Source organism: Phaenicophaeus curvirostris, chromosome 17 (assembly GCF_032191515.1).
Source record: "Phaenicophaeus curvirostris isolate KB17595 chromosome 17, BPBGC_Pcur_1.0, whole genome shotgun sequence".
NCBI classification, from domain to species: Eukaryota; Metazoa; Chordata; class Aves; order Cuculiformes; family Cuculidae; genus Phaenicophaeus; species Phaenicophaeus curvirostris.
The window spans coordinates 145,319-159,895 of NC_091408.1; the positions used below are offsets into that span (position 1 = coordinate 145,319).

Sequence of the window (14,577 nt, forward strand, 5' to 3'; positions counted from 1 at the left end):
GCTGAGGTGATCTGTCTTTTCTAGTGGTGTGGGGGCAGGAGACCCCCCTCTGCTTCGTGGCTGGTGGTGCAGGAGGCTAAGGCTGGCTGCGCTGCAGAGGGGACTACAGGCTGCTGCCACCGAGATGCAGTTTAACGTCCCACCACTGCTGTAGCCCTGAGTCTTTCCCTGCCGTTGCCTGCCTCTGGTACAGCTCTGCTGTTCTTTCAGCAGTTTTTGTGTGTGATGAATTGCAAGTTGAATGGTACAACACCCTCTTAAAAATGCTGATGTGGGCCTTGTTGCTTCCTGCTCAGATCAGGAACACAAAAGATGTAATCTGCCTTCTGGGGTTTTGCAAGCTGCCCCCATTTCAGCTTGAGACAGACAGAAGGGGCTGTAGCTGGAGCAGAGAGAAAGCAGCACCGTCTTCCTCTAGATGCCTCCTGTCAGGGGACAAGGGACCCTGGTTGCATATCGGGCAGCTGCTTTTCCAGACAGTCTGGGTCTCCGGTCTGTCCTTCCTAGGGCACAGGGTGGAGGGACGTCACTGGCACAGGCAGGCTTATTGGAAATAGCATTCGGTTGGTACTAGCAGGCACATGCTGCTTACAAGTAGCAGCAAATATCACCAGCCACTGCTCTGAATCTGTTTCCAGTCGTCCTGAGTGCGGTGAGTGTCGGCTGGAGTCAAAAAAGAGGATGCAGAAGTGTCTTGTTCTTGCCCAGCTCTCTTGAGGGGTGGAGGTGAATCTTGGCAGCTCTCGAGTGCCCAGTGCCGGCCGGGGGTGTCTGCCCTTCTCCTCAGGCCGATGATCCCGTAGGGCCCCGGTCCCTCCTGCCAGGCTCAGGAGAATTGTCCGGTCTGCCCCCTCCCCCGGCAGTGCGGCCAGCCGGGGGTGACGGCAGCAGGGCTGGGGGTGCTCCACGGCATCGCCGTGCTTAAACTGCTCCAGCTTCAGCTACTTCCCAAAAGGTGCTCGCCACTCTTCTCTGCACAGACCGGGGCTCGCTGGGAGACACCCTCTCTCTGTAATTAGCCGCTGCGGAATTCATACCGTGGTTTAATTAACGGTGATTTAATTAACGAGAGGCACAGGCGCCCCTGCTGTGCAGCTTGGGTAGGAATCTCCCGGCTGCCTGGATGGCGCAGCAGGAGCGGGGCGGGGGTGCGGGCTCCGCTTTTTTTGGGTTTTACGTTTACTTTTCATCAGGTGCCTCCCCGGCCGCTCCCCTCGCCGCGTGCAGACCCGGGCGGCGGCCGGCCGCGAGGTGAGTGCCGGCTACGGGTCCCCCCTCCGGCCACGGACGCGGCGGGCCCCACTTCGCTTCGGGCCCGCCCTCGCGTCGCTAAGCGGCGCCCGTGCCCGCTGTCCCGCGCGGCACCGCCCCTCGCTCCCATAGCTACGGCGGGAGGCGGCGGCCATCTTGGCGGCGCGGCGCGATGAGCGGCTCGAGGGCGCGGGCGGCGGCGGGGCCTGACAAGCGGCCGCCGCCGGGGGCCGGGGGGGCGCTCGGCCGCCTGCGGGGGCGGCGCGGCTCTGGCGACGCGGCGGCGCGGCCGCCGTGGAGCGAGTCCGAGCTGCTGGCGCTGGACACCGTCCGGCCCGAGCACGTTCTGGGGCTGTGCCGGGTGACGGAGAGTGAGTGGCGGCCGGGGCGGTGAGGGGGGGCCGGGGCGGTGAGCACCGCGGGCCGGGCCGCTGCCTGGGAGCGGAGCTCGCGCCTGCCCTCGGCTTTACCGCAGCGTCCGGAAGGCTGGGGAGTTGGTTTCGGAGGCTTGGGGGTTGTTTTTTTTTTTTTATTTGTTTGTTTCGTCTGGTTTTCTGTCCCGATCCCTTCCCGTTCACATTTTGCTGCCTGGCACCGAGCGTGCCTTTGTTTCTTCTGGCCTCGGCTTCTGCAAAACAATTTCCAGTGCAGCCAGTAAAAAAGGAAACTCCTTTGGTAATTGCTCAAAGATCTTTTGAAGTGCCACTGTATACTTTCGTTCTCTTCCAGATTATTTATGCAAACCTGAGGACAACATTTACAACATTGACTTCACTAGATTTAAGATCCGGGATCTTGAAACTGGAACGGTGCTGTTTGAAATTGCAAAGCCGTCTGCTTCAGGTATGCTGGCGGTTGCGGGGAGTGTGGAAAGTTATGATACAGGACTCAGGTGAACCAGGCAGTCCTGCGATATGCCCTGGTGACTAAATTCCTCTCCTTTAAGCATAGCACTGAATTTACCTCTGCTGAGAAACTTGTTGTCATAGAAATGTGAAGTGATTAGCATGAAATGGGGAAGTACTATCAACTGCAAATCTTCCCTTGTTGGCTGGTTTTGGTACAGTTTCTTTCTTGTCCTTTGGCAATTGTAAGGGGGATATCCTGTGAGGTTGAGGGTGGTTTCAGCCCTGGAGCCACTGAGGCTGTGCCATCTGTCATAGCAGATCTTTTCTTTGTTACTTAGTGCCAGTATGAGTCTTACAGCAGTTCTTAAACACGTTTGCATTCAGTGCGTAAGTAATAGCTAGCTTGTCCCAATACACCCACTAGCCAGTATTACCTTTCCTGTACGCTTCTAGCAGAATAACTCTGAGCTGGTGTGTTTTCTAGAGCAAGATGATGAGGATGAAGACGACAACAGTGAACTGGACGCTAGCGCAGGCCGCTTTGTTCGTTACCAGTTCACCCCAGCATTTCTCCGTCTTCGGACTGTTGGTGCAACGTGAGTATGAGTTCATAGAAAGAAGGGAGGATCAGATGTTTACAAGGTGTCACTTAACAGTTTATAGCAAAACTAAGCCAAAGTCTAGAGAGAACCCATCTTACACTACAACATCTCTCTTTCTAGAATAATTCTTGCCTAGTCTCAGGTCCAAGGCTCTGTTCTTCCCAGTAGGAAGAGAGGTATGTCATCTTAGCTTTTTTTTTCCCTACGTTTTATATACAGAGTCGAGTTCACAGTGGGAGAAAAGCCAGTATCAAACTTCCGAATGATTGAGAGACATTACTTCCGAGATCGCTTGCTGAAGAACTTTGACTTTGATTTTGGCTTCTGCATCCCTAGTAGCAGGAACACATGCGAACACATTTATGAATTCCCTCAGCTCTCAGAAGACCTTAGTAAGTATCTCTTTTCCCACACTGAGTTGTGTTTGTTACTCTGCGTGCATATACTCATTTTGATCCCCTCTCTGCTTGTGAAAGAAGCTGTGACTGGAATGGAGGGGACAGAAATAAATAGATGCAAGTTCCTGGTTTAAGCTAAGTGTAATCTTGACTGAATCAGATATTTGTTCTGCAAATTCTCATTCTTTGAACATGAAAGTGTAAGGCAACCTGTGGTCAAGTCACAGGGTTGATAGGTCTGGTACCTAACAGTGTAGCCTGTAAGATAACAAAATCCTGAAAAAAGCGTTCTGTTGATAGCTATGCATCTGTTTTCAGCACTTGCTTGTTAGGGCTTGAGCCTCCTGCTTTGGAACAGGGTTGGGTCTTGTCTGAGAGGTGTGTTTTTGAGCCTACCACGATCTCTGCAAATACACATTGTGCCAGGGTATGTTTGACCGCGGCGGGTGAATAGAGCAGAAGCACATGGGCCCTCTGTAGCTGCCTAGGCGCAGTTTGTGCCCGGCCTGTGTACATGTGGGGAGTGCCACTGCTTTTTTCGTTTGCAGATTGCTGCCTCTGCTTATAGATGATTGCTGCTCTGCTCCAGTGGTAGCTCTGACAATATCTAAGGTTGTCTTGTGCGAGATTACTCAATTCTCTTTTGTTTGCTTTTGACAGCACTTTTCCTGTAAATAGGCTGCATAGGAAGGGGCAGGCCAGAGCTTTTGAAGTGTGCTTAGCAGAACAGTTACCTTTCTTGCTTGAGTAGGGCAGAGCATCAGTCTGGTAAATCCAGCAGTGTAGTAGAGTCCTTTTTACTCTTGACTTTCTGCTGTCCAGTGAAGTGTTGGCTGGCTTTTGAATGTAATTGTTTTCTCTTTCACAGTCCGTCTGATGGTTGAAAATCCATACGAGACCCGTTCAGACAGCTTTTACTTTGTGGATAACAAGTTGATTATGCACAACAAGGCCGACTATGCTTACAATGGAGGACAGTAATCATTCTGTGTCCACCCAATGCTGTGATGCTGTTTAACCATTCCAGATATCCAGGAGTGGACTGGAGTTGCTGTCTTGTGCAACAAGGCTTTTTGCCAGACTTTTTCTCCTGTGAAGCTGAAAACACGAAGCAAAGATGACAGCTCATGAAAGTAAAGGAATCTCCCTGCAAAACTTCTCTACCCAACACTCAACGTATCTTGCCTTCTGTTCTCTATTTCTGGCTACCTTCTGGTCATGGATCTGAAGCACTATGAGAAAATTCTTGCTGTTACAGTCTTTCTAGTTAGGTGCACCTTTAGTGCTTCTGATGCTTCGCCTGTTGGGTGACTTCCCTCCTTCAAGAGGTCAGGTTGTTTGGGTAAGCTGGTTTTTAGCATAAAATTTTATCCCTTTAAGTAGCCAGTGATACCTCAAGAGCAGATCTGTTCTTCACTTGTGTAGGTCTTCTCTTCAACGCACAGTGGTTTAGTTTGTAGCCTGGCTGACATTGCTTTTTAGGGTGCATCCCAATATTCTCCAGTGGGAAGGATAACATAAGAGACTAATGAAGCTTCTAAGCAGTGTAGGAATCTTCCTTCTGCCTCCAGGGGCTTGAGGTGCCACCAAGAACAGCTTAATCTGTGTCTTACCAGAGAGAAAAGACAGGGGAGGGAAAGGGGGCTTTATCTGTCTGAGTTGGTTAACGAGTCTGTCTGAGTTGGTTAACGAGTCTGATAGCAATTCTGTTTGAGCTCTTATGAGCAAGTTGTTGCATTTTGGAGCTCGGGCCACCCTTAGAGCTGAAGTTAAATCTCACAATATTTACCATTCCTCCTGCTTCCCTTTGTGTAGGAATTTTGGCTCTTGCTACAGAATGTATTGGTTTTTAGATTGACAGCACATTATCTGTCTAACTGGAAGGGAGGTGTCAGTCTAGTAGGGCTTAGAAGAAAAAGGGAGAATGTGGAAAAATTGCCTGAAATATGTGTAGGAGGCAGAGTTTCCTAGGCTTCAATCTCTGTACTTTTAAACCCAGATGGTCTGTCAGAGGTGCTGGAAGGAGAGATGCTGCTGTAACCCGCTCATGTGCTTTCTTTCAATTGAGGTATTAGTAGCTAAAGCTTCCCAAGTCAGATCACTCAGTGTTACGGAGTGGGATTTTTACAGAGTGAGAATTTACATGATTCTCTTCTTAATTGTTTGGGTTCCTATCACTGCTTTGCCTACTTAGCTGCTTATTTATGGTTTCTGATGTTCTGCTGAGTTAGTTACTACCAGACCAGAGGGTGTATGTCAGAACTGCATTTGGGATCTGGCAATAAGAAATAGCATCATGCAGTGGAAGGAGGAGACCCATGTCTCCCCAGCAGCTATGCTGGAGCCCAGCTCCTGACCATACAAAATCTCAGCTAACGAGACTATTTTCTGCCTATTTTGCTGGCTTAAAGACTGGCGCTTTTCCTCTCTGCAGCTGGGCTTGGTCAGTCCTGTCTCTTGTTAGTGGGAGTTAGCTTGTATCTAGACTAGAGACATTTGCTACTATTAGTTTCACTTGTTCTTGAGGCAGTTGAAACCTAATTCCTTGGTGGGTACAGCACCTGTACCTGTTGTGGTATATAAGATTCGGTGTAGTTTATGTTTTAGCAGGATTAAGTGCAGTGGGTGCCACAGCCTGGAGTCTGTTAATGCATAGGCAGCAGTAGGAAACCTCTGCCTTTACCTTGCAGATTAATGCTGTTAACTTTGGCATAGAAGATCAGCTGGCATCAGGGTAAGCAGTTGAGAGTATGTGAGGGGCAGCCATGAAAGAATCTCCAGCTCTTGGGAAGATACTTAATTATGATTAACCTCAACAAATGACCCGTTCTGGGTGGAGCATTAATCATAAACAACCACAACAGATGTCTGGGGAATGCAGAGGGACGAGGTCTGTGTGGTTGAAAGTCAAAGAATGAGTCTACCATCAGTTCCCTCCAGCATCTCTAAAGACACTTAGGCAATCTCGTTTAGTTATTTCAGATTTAGTTAAAGCTTGCAAGGTGGAGCTTGAATTGCCTGATGCAGTGATTGTCTTCAGAAGGCCTTGTGCTGTGCTGGTGAGGTGGGAAGCTTCTGGTGGAAGAACAGTTGCTTGTGACAGGATGGGTTTGTCTGGAAGTGTGATTTTCATCCTGGAGTGTTCCAAGATGCTCAGGATAGTGTCTGAAGAGCTGCTAGTTATTCCCTGGGAAATTTTAGCATACTGAGCTGAATTTGTATGTAGTATAAATCAAGGTGCCTTTAAATGTTAATTAATCTCATTTTCTGTATAAAGCAACCTCTTGCTTTTCTTACGATTGGGGTAATTCCCATCTGTTTTCTGTGTCACTGTGTAAAGGTTCTTAAAAGAAAGATGGACTGTTGCCAGAGCAAGCATCAGAATTTACTGTACAGGCCAATATCACCTTGCATGAGCTGTTGGTGTCAAACATGCAGCCCTGTACCCTCAGGTGTTTGCAGGGCTGTGGGTGCCATCTAGGCACTGCTCCGCAGAAAGCGACTGAGGCAGGAGAGCACCGCCTAATTTAAATGTAGCATTGGGATGCTTACAGAAAAGTGGATTCCTGTCTTCCTACCTCTGCCACAACTGATGAAGAAAAAAAAGCATCAAAGCAGTTGCTTTCCCATTGGTGAATGTATCAGATATTTAGCAATAAGAAAAGGAAAGCTGGAGGAAAATAGGAATGCTTGCAGGCAGCAGTAGCACCCCCCGCTTTCTAGCCGACCTTGTTTGCTCTACCAGAGTAGAAGGTCTTTGCCCAAAAAGCTTGCTGCAGAAAAGAAGCCCCTACAAGAGGGCAACCCAGCACTAAAGAAGTTATTTGTAATCCAGAAAGTCAAGGATTTCCAGACTCCTGTCCCCACATCAGCTGCTTTGCTAAGGTTCCTTTTCTCTTAGATGCTTTCTGTAGTGTCTTCTCTTTGTGACAGGGATGATGTCTTTGGTAAACACGGTTTAATGGAGTATCTTCCTTCTGGATTGTGTGTTCTGGTGCTTTAATTATGGGTCAAAATTACTTATGCCAGTGAGCTAGGAAGAAATTCCAGTGGGATCTTATCAGGTGGATGGGCTGTCCTAGTCAGGTGCTGAATGCAAGGGAGGTGTTTTCAGTGTTGATTGAAGTTTGACCAAGAGAAAAGATATCTGTGCAGACAGCTTCAATCAGGTCGTGTGTAGAGTTGGGAAGAGAAAGGAGCTGGGATCACACTGTGTTTTGCTATAACAAAAAAGGGACCAAACTCACAGGCTCATGGTAAATCTTTCCAGTATTTGTCCTTTTGGGACCAGGACCTCTTTTTCACATTTTTGAAGTTAGTGCTCTGGATCCATGCAAGCAGGCTTCCTGAGTAACACATATTGCACCTTGTGAAGGAAGGTCATCCGTGGTTTTGGTAGGAAGTGCCTTCCTTTGTGCGTTTTCCTTAGGATTTGCAGTGTCGCTTGCTGCAGAGAAGCAGCAGCCTTCTCTCTGGTGCTTGAGGATGGTCATTCTGCTTATCCAAGGGTTCAGGAAGAATAAATCAAGTTTTTAGAAGGTCGTCATGAAAGAGTGAGGTGGTGGTGAAACAGTAAAGTCCGAAAATAGTAACTCCTCGGCTCTGCGATTCATTACATCCTCTTCCGCTGTTTCCCAGTGTTTGCCTTCTGCCCTGCTGTCCCGTCACATCGAGATGCCGAGCCCCGCACTACCCCGAGCGTGCCTTGGGACGGTCCCTGCCGTTTCCCTGTAGCTCTGTGATGAGGACGAGGCTGAGGGATAGGGGCCTGTCAGAGTCATCACCTCTTCCTCTGCAGCAAAGACCGTGACCAACACCAGCAGCCGCCCTCTGCACCTGCCCGGATCTCAGTGCGGCTCCAGGACTTGAATCTAACAGCGTGGCCTTTGGGCCGGAGGGGACTGCGCTGCCAGGGCCCGTGCCCTCCGCGGCGCCCTGCCCGGGCGGCGGTATATTTGTATAAACGTTATTTTGTCACCAGCAAGATAGTATCCTAATAAAGAGACCTCCCGTTTTAAAGAAGGCTCCCGTTTCGCTTCGGGCGCTGGCGCGCCGCCGGGGCGCGCTTTGGCCGCCGCGCCGCCGGGGGGCGCTGGACCTGCGCCGCGCTCTGCGCCCGCGCTCTCTGCCCGCGCGCTCCCTGAGGCGGCGGCGGCGATGGCGGCGGTGGCGGCGCGTCTGGCCCGCTGCGGGACGGCCCGGGGTGAGGGCGCCGCGCTCGGCCCCGCTCCGGAGGGGCCTGGGTCTGCGCGGGAGGTGGCGCCCCGTGTCGTCCGGGGCCCGGTGTCCCGCCGAGGCCCGGGCCCTCTCGGGCCGGTTTCGGCCCCTCCACGGAAAGCGACGGCGCTTAATGCCTCTGCGTCCTTTCAGCGCTGACCTTCGGGCGCCCGCGGCGGCTGCACACGGTGTACCAGACGGCGGAGCTGCCCGAGACCCACCGGATGCTGCGTGAGACGTGCCGGGACTTCGCCGAGAAGGAGCTGGTGCCTGTGGCGGCTCGGCTGGACAAGGAGCACCGCTTCCCGGCCGAGCAGGTGCGCGCCGCTCCCCCTGCGGCCGCGGGGCCGCCCCGGCCTGCAGCGAGGGGGGCAGGAGTTCGGGCCGAGCAGAAAATGGAGGTTTAGAACAACCTGTGGGATTGTTCAGGGAATGTGGGGCTTGTAACGCCCGCAAGGCTGTTCGAGCTCTTTGCCTTTCTGCTTTGCTGTATCTGGGTGTAGTACCGTTGAGTTTTCCCTTCTTTTATTTGCTTTCCTGTGGGCAGTGACACAGCTGACTTACTTGCAAAATCAATGAAATGCCTTTATATGCTGCGCGTAGCCATAAAAAAAGTTTATAATGAGGCATTGTAGGTGACGTATGTCCATTTCAGATCGTGAAAAGAAATGATTGGGAGGTAGGCCGTGTTTGTCAGTCATCCTCTATGGTTGTGAAGAAACTGAGATTCCAGTCAAACTGTAACTTCTCTGGTGGAAAGCAGTACAGACACGGCAGTACGTTGTACTGTGTTGAGTAGACTAACTTGCCTGTCTTGTTGCAATGAAATGCTAGGCTCCAGAAAAATATATACTGTGGCATTAGCCGAAAGGCTGCAAGCAAGCAGAGTCAGAGGCCTGCGGGTTTTGTCATACATTCCTCTTTCTATATTGGAGTAAGGAAGATAGCCAGGGAAGTCCTACTCAATCTAAGGAAGAAAATGCTTCCTTCTTTACTTCACTGTTCTTATCTGAGACTGCTACATTTGATTTTGAGCCTTTTCACTTGACTGTGTATGGGAAAATTCAAAATGTAAACAGTGTTTATTAAGGTAAAGCAACATACATAGAACTAATGACAGTCTTTTGTTCATGCTCTGGATTTGATGTAAAGGACTAGTGTTTTGGGTGCCCATACAGGAGAGAAAATATTTGTTTAAAAATTTTCTTGGTTCTTCTTAAAACAGACAGAAATTGGTAATACACTTATTTCTGCAACACCAAAAAACTTAACCTTTTAAGTAAAAAAATGGAGGAAAGCTTGTTTTTTTTCTCTTGTATGTTGCCAAATATTAATGAGAAAAGTAGAGTGAGACAGTGGGCGCTCAAGAACTTACGGTTAAGAAGCTAGGCATCCAGCTAAGGAACTTGGGGTGGACTAATTTGGAATGTAACCAACTATTCAGTTCACTGGGAAGCAAGACCTGGTTTTAATAGAAATGAAAAATCACCTTCTTGCTAACTGTTCTGTGGATTGTTCATTCTGTAAAATTCTTTTTTGTGCATTCCTAGGCTGAAGCTCAGCAGATGCAAAGGTAAAGGTCTAATGATTTTTATCAGCTAGATTTTGCATTGAGAGCATCCAGCTGACAAGAGACATGCAAGGGGAAGAGCTTTAGTGGGAGGCTGAGGAAATGTTAGTGTGATTGTATTTCCCTATTTCACCTTCAAAAGGCTCCCTGCTTCCCGGTACTGAAGAGAGTTTTCTAAATAAGCCAGAACCTCCTCTTCAGCAGCAGTGACTGAATACAACTCTTGTGGAAGTTACTGGGACCTGGGGACGCTTATCAATTTGTACAGTCAGATTCCCATTTCACCAGGTGTTGTGTGCATCTTTTCCTCTGTGTGTAGCCCTGCTATGATCTATCTTTATCTCCATCTATCTGCGTGTCTTTGCTGGGACACTGCTGGTGCAGAGGATCTTACTTCTCTATTCCCTCCATGCAGGTGAAGAAGATGGGTGGCTTAGGGCTGCTGGGTATGGACGTGCCAGAGGAGTACAAAGGAGCAGGCCTTGACTACCTGGCCTATTCTATTGCTGTGGAGGAGATCAGCAGGGGCTGCGCATCCACAGGCGTCATTGTCAGCGTCAATAATGTGAGTGTCTCAGGTTGACTGTGAGGGATGGGTGTGGAACCAAGTCTGGCATCAGGGGAGTTAGAGGAGAGGAGCTACTGGGTGGCTTGTACTTTCAAGAGGCACTAACAACTCTCAATTCTTAAAGTCTTTGTATTTAGGGCCAATACTCAAGTTTGGCTCTGAAGAACAGAAGCACAAGTGGATTGCTCCTTTCACCAGCGGGGATAAAATTGGATGTTTTGCCCTTAGTGAACCAGGTGACGTGACTGTTACTGTTGCAAAGAACATGGGGTGGCTGCTTTTCTTAGTCGGGTCTAGGATGGACTTTAGTTCTGTGAAATTTGTATCTAGGTGGTTTATGGCAGTTCTGTGTAAATGAAATCCTACTGCCTGAGGTATTAACTGCCATTGCCATGGTTCACACTGAAGATTTCCATCCACCCTGTGTGTGCAGAGCTCTGGAGTTGGACACATCTTAAATGCATGGGCCTTTCCCCTTCCTCTTTGTGTCCTCTGGGAGGGACAGTGCTGACACTACCACAGTTACAAGAGGTGCCATGAGCTGATGATGGGGGTGGCTTTGCGCCCCAGGCTCCTATTGCATGCCTGAGTTCTGTTTGCTGGTGCCTTGTTCAGGAAATGGCAGTGACGCAGGTGCGGCATCTACAGTGGCACGCCTAGATGGTGATGAGTGGGTTCTGAATGGCACCAAGGCCTGGATCACCAATGCCTGGGATGCCTCAGCCACCGTGGTATTTGCTACTACGGATAAATCCCTGAAACACAAGGTGCGTTCAGTGGGTCAGTCGGGAAAGGGGGCAGGAGTAAAGGAGTTGTACAGGAGAAGCGCTTTGAAAAAGCTCTCGAGACCCTGTAGAGCTCTGCAGGCAACGAGCAGAGGAAGAGCTGATGTGTGCTGACTTTGTTCTGTCTCAGCTCTCCCCTCCCTTCCGATTACCTAGGCATGTGGCTTCTATGGAAGACGTTTGAAGTAAGCCTGTTGACAGCCAGGTAAATGGGAAGTTGGCACCAGTCCTAAGAGTTTGAGTCTTGTTGCAGGGCATTAGCGCATTTCTGGTTCCAATGCCAACGGCTGGGCTGTCACTGGGGAAGAAAGAAGACAAACTGGGAATCCGAGCCTCTTCCACTGCCAACCTGATATTTGAGGACTGCCGGATACCCAAGGCCAACCTACTGGGGCAGCTGGGTATGGGCTTCAAAATTGCGATGGTAAGAGATGGATTGGGGTGCAGCTGGGGTTGTATAAAGCCATTGTTCCCAAGCTTACTGTTTTAGCCTTGTGATCACTTTGATGGGAACCACTGGTGTAAGCTGTTCTGTGTAACACTAAGCAGTTGACTCCTTTTGCTAATATGGGAGAAATCATTTGTAGAGCTTGATGAATCATTAATTTACCATAGGCCCTTGACAACACTTTTTTGTAGACTCAGCATAGCAGTTCTCAGACGAAAGAATGCCAGTGCCACTGAGGTGCTGTGTCAGCAAGGGTGGCGTTTTACCATTTTTCTCTTTTCCCAATGCTCTCTTCTTCCAGTTTGTACTTGCATATAAAGGGGAAACATAGCATTTTCCCTAAATACTGTGGCAGAGAAAAGCTGTGCTGGAGGCACAGGACAGCCTCTGCATAGTGTCTCAAGGTGGATAAAATCCAAGTTATGGCAGGTATGTGACTGCTGAGGAGGAGGCAGGCAGCTGTGGGGCAGTGAGTTCACTGCAGTGATGCACTTTTCCTTGGAAGTGTTCACTGCCTGCTCTGTAGAGGCAAACCCCTGTTTGTTGGCCAGAGTTTTTGGAAAGTACTGAGATCCCTGGAGACCAGTCCATTCCATTGTGTCCACAACTGTAAGAACCCATCAGTTACTAACCATTTTAAGCCACTGCCTAGGACTGAGGAGGTGAAGCCTTTAGTCACTCTGTTGTAAATTCTTCCTGTGCGTAGTGAGGTGGGGAAGCAGTTAGCAGCCCAGTGGACAGGTGTTTGAGAAGTCAGGTTACTAGTAATTTCGAAAAAGCTTTCTTCATTGTGTATACTGATGATGAGGGCAAGGAGGAAAACTGACAAGACTTCCATTTTTCTTTCAGTTACACATAAGCTGCTCAGTGAGCCAGTGCTCTGGCTGAAGGGGCCAGAACAGCTTCTCATTGTGCTGTTTCCCTTATTTTGCACCTACTCTTTTTTTTCCACCAGCTACTAAGAAGCAATACATCTCCTTTCTGCTTTCCTTGTACCTTAGATTCTCTCTGCAGAGCCCAGTATGTTTTATAGGTCTCCTGCATAAGTGGGAATATTCTGAATCAGGGAGGTCTGACCAAAGGCTACAACAGCTTCTCAGCAATAGAGAAATGCGAGCATGTAGTTTTATTTGATCAAACAGAACTTAGCTTAATACATATATTTTGTGTCTTTCACAGCAAACTCTGGATGCAGGAAGGATTGGTATTGCCTCACAGGCTCTTGGAATAGCACAGGCAGCTCTGGACTGTGCTGTGGCTTATGCGGAAAAGAGAATGGCCTTTGGGTCGCCCATCACAAAACTACAGGCAGTGCAGGTACGAGCAAGGCAGAGGGGGCAATTCCAGACAGTGCTGGTGCTGGTGGAAAGTGCACGTGGGTTCTCAGGCCTGGCTTCAGGCAGGCAGTACCCTCTGCACTGTCTGGGATAAACAGGGTATTAGTTTCTGTTTACAAACACCATTAAAATCAATTGTTGGGATGGAGGTGCTCCTTTTCTGACAATATTGGCCTCAGTGGTGGAGAGTCCTGCAGTTTGTTCTTGTGCCAGCAGAGGCTGCCACCTAGAAGAAAGGCAGTGTTTGTCGTTTCAGTTTAAGCTAGCAGACATGGCTGTTGCCTTGGAGAGTGCACGTTTGCTGACCTGGAGGGCTGCTATGCTGAAAGACAATGGGAAGCCCTTCACAAAGGTATGTCCAACCTTGCATTGGTCTAGCAGTGATGGTGCTGAGCACAGGCTCAGGGCAAGAAAACTATGCTGTGTACAACATTGCTGTGTGCAGCTACTGGCCTCTGCTCTGTCCTCAGGGAGCTTTCTGAGCTAGGGCCTGGCTTTAGCCAAGGGGAGAGGGGTGGCCACTGTCTGCTGGCATCAAGGATCAGGGCTGTCTGCACAGCTCCTCGTGCACATGAACTGTTCCTTTTTGTGATAGCTGCATCCTCAGTGATGTTTTCCTTCCCCAAAGGAAGCAGCGATGGCCAAGCTGGCTGCATCAGAAGCTGCAACAGCCATTGCTCATCAGGTACCTACTTCAATGGACGTCTCTGCTATACAGCATGCTGAGTTTGTGGTGTCGCAAAACAGATGCTGGGGGAAGGTGGGGTGGACTTCATTGTAGTCTAAACAAAAAAATTACCAACCAACCCTTGTGACTGAAGGTGGATTGTGGAGAGGTGAGGTGCAGGGAGTTACGCTGGCCTGGGGCAGCTGTATTACAAAAGTTTTCTTGTCCCTGCTGCTGCCCAGGGCAGTGTCAGAGTTTTGCAGCAGGATCAGTGATGTAGGAGGGAGCACGGGTACACCACTCAGGACTAGTATGTTTGTAGTATGATGAGCAAATGGACCAGGAGCATGGGTGTCTGCAGTTATTTTCCCCTGTCCTTAATAAGTGTCCTGGCTGAACATGGATCACTAGCACATACTGCTGAAATGATTCATTCTTTGGGACATCAGTATTGCTCCTTCCCAGCTCAAATCCTATTTATTCTTCTGCCAATGGGCTACAGTCATCCCCCTGCCGCCCCTCAGTTACATTTGCAGTGGTCTTGGCACCTTTTAGGGTGGCTGTGGTCTGTTGAAAAAATAGCTCCTTGTCCCTGCTTCCTTTCTAACCAGCTACCTTTCTTTCAGGCCATCCAGATCTTGGGTGGGATGGGCTACGTGACAGAGATGCCAGCAGAACGCCACTACCGTGATGCTCGTATCACTGAGATCTACGAGGGGACCAGTGAGATCCAAAGACTGGTGATAGCAAGTCAGCTGCTGAAGGCCTACCGTAGCTGACACAGCTGAGCAGAGCAGGACACTGCTCCAAAGTGCCTCCCAACAGTGCACAACAGCAATCAAGTCTTGGCCCTCCTGAACAAGGGTAATGTTCAAAGTTTTCCTCA

At 49.5% G+C, this 14,577-nt stretch overlaps 2 protein-coding genes across 3 annotated transcripts; both read left to right on the top strand.

The window, feature by feature from the left end:
- Nucleotides 1-1,394: 1,394 nt before the first annotated feature.
- UNC119B (unc-119 lipid binding chaperone B) lies at nucleotides 1,395-8,121 on the top strand. 2 transcript variants are annotated; one of them, XR_011338634.1, is made up of 6 exons: nucleotides 1,395-1,622; nucleotides 1,981-2,094; nucleotides 2,584-2,695; nucleotides 2,921-3,093; nucleotides 3,968-4,441; nucleotides 7,738-8,121. XR_011338634.1 is itself a non-coding variant. In XM_069870731.1 (5 exons), exons 1-5 carry the CDS (start codon nucleotides 1,424-1,426, stop codon nucleotides 4,078-4,080), a joined length of 711 nt encoding a protein of 236 aa, XP_069726832.1. In that variant the 5' UTR covers nucleotides 1,395-1,423; the 3' UTR covers nucleotides 4,081-8,121. The 2 variants fall into 2 exon arrangements, 1 of the variants encoding a protein (XP_069726832.1); XM_069870731.1 differs by having other exon boundaries at nucleotides 3,968-8,121.
- Nucleotides 8,122-8,245: 124 nt separating this feature from the next.
- Nucleotides 8,246-14,577, top strand: ACADS (acyl-CoA dehydrogenase short chain). Its single transcript, XM_069871456.1, has 10 exons — nucleotides 8,246-8,302; nucleotides 8,470-8,633; nucleotides 10,302-10,451; nucleotides 10,579-10,690; nucleotides 11,070-11,221; nucleotides 11,493-11,663; nucleotides 12,867-13,004; nucleotides 13,281-13,376; nucleotides 13,653-13,709; nucleotides 14,318-14,577. Exons 1-10 carry the CDS (start codon nucleotides 8,257-8,259, stop codon nucleotides 14,468-14,470), a joined length of 1,239 nt encoding a protein of 412 aa, XP_069727557.1. The 5' UTR covers nucleotides 8,246-8,256; the 3' UTR covers nucleotides 14,471-14,577.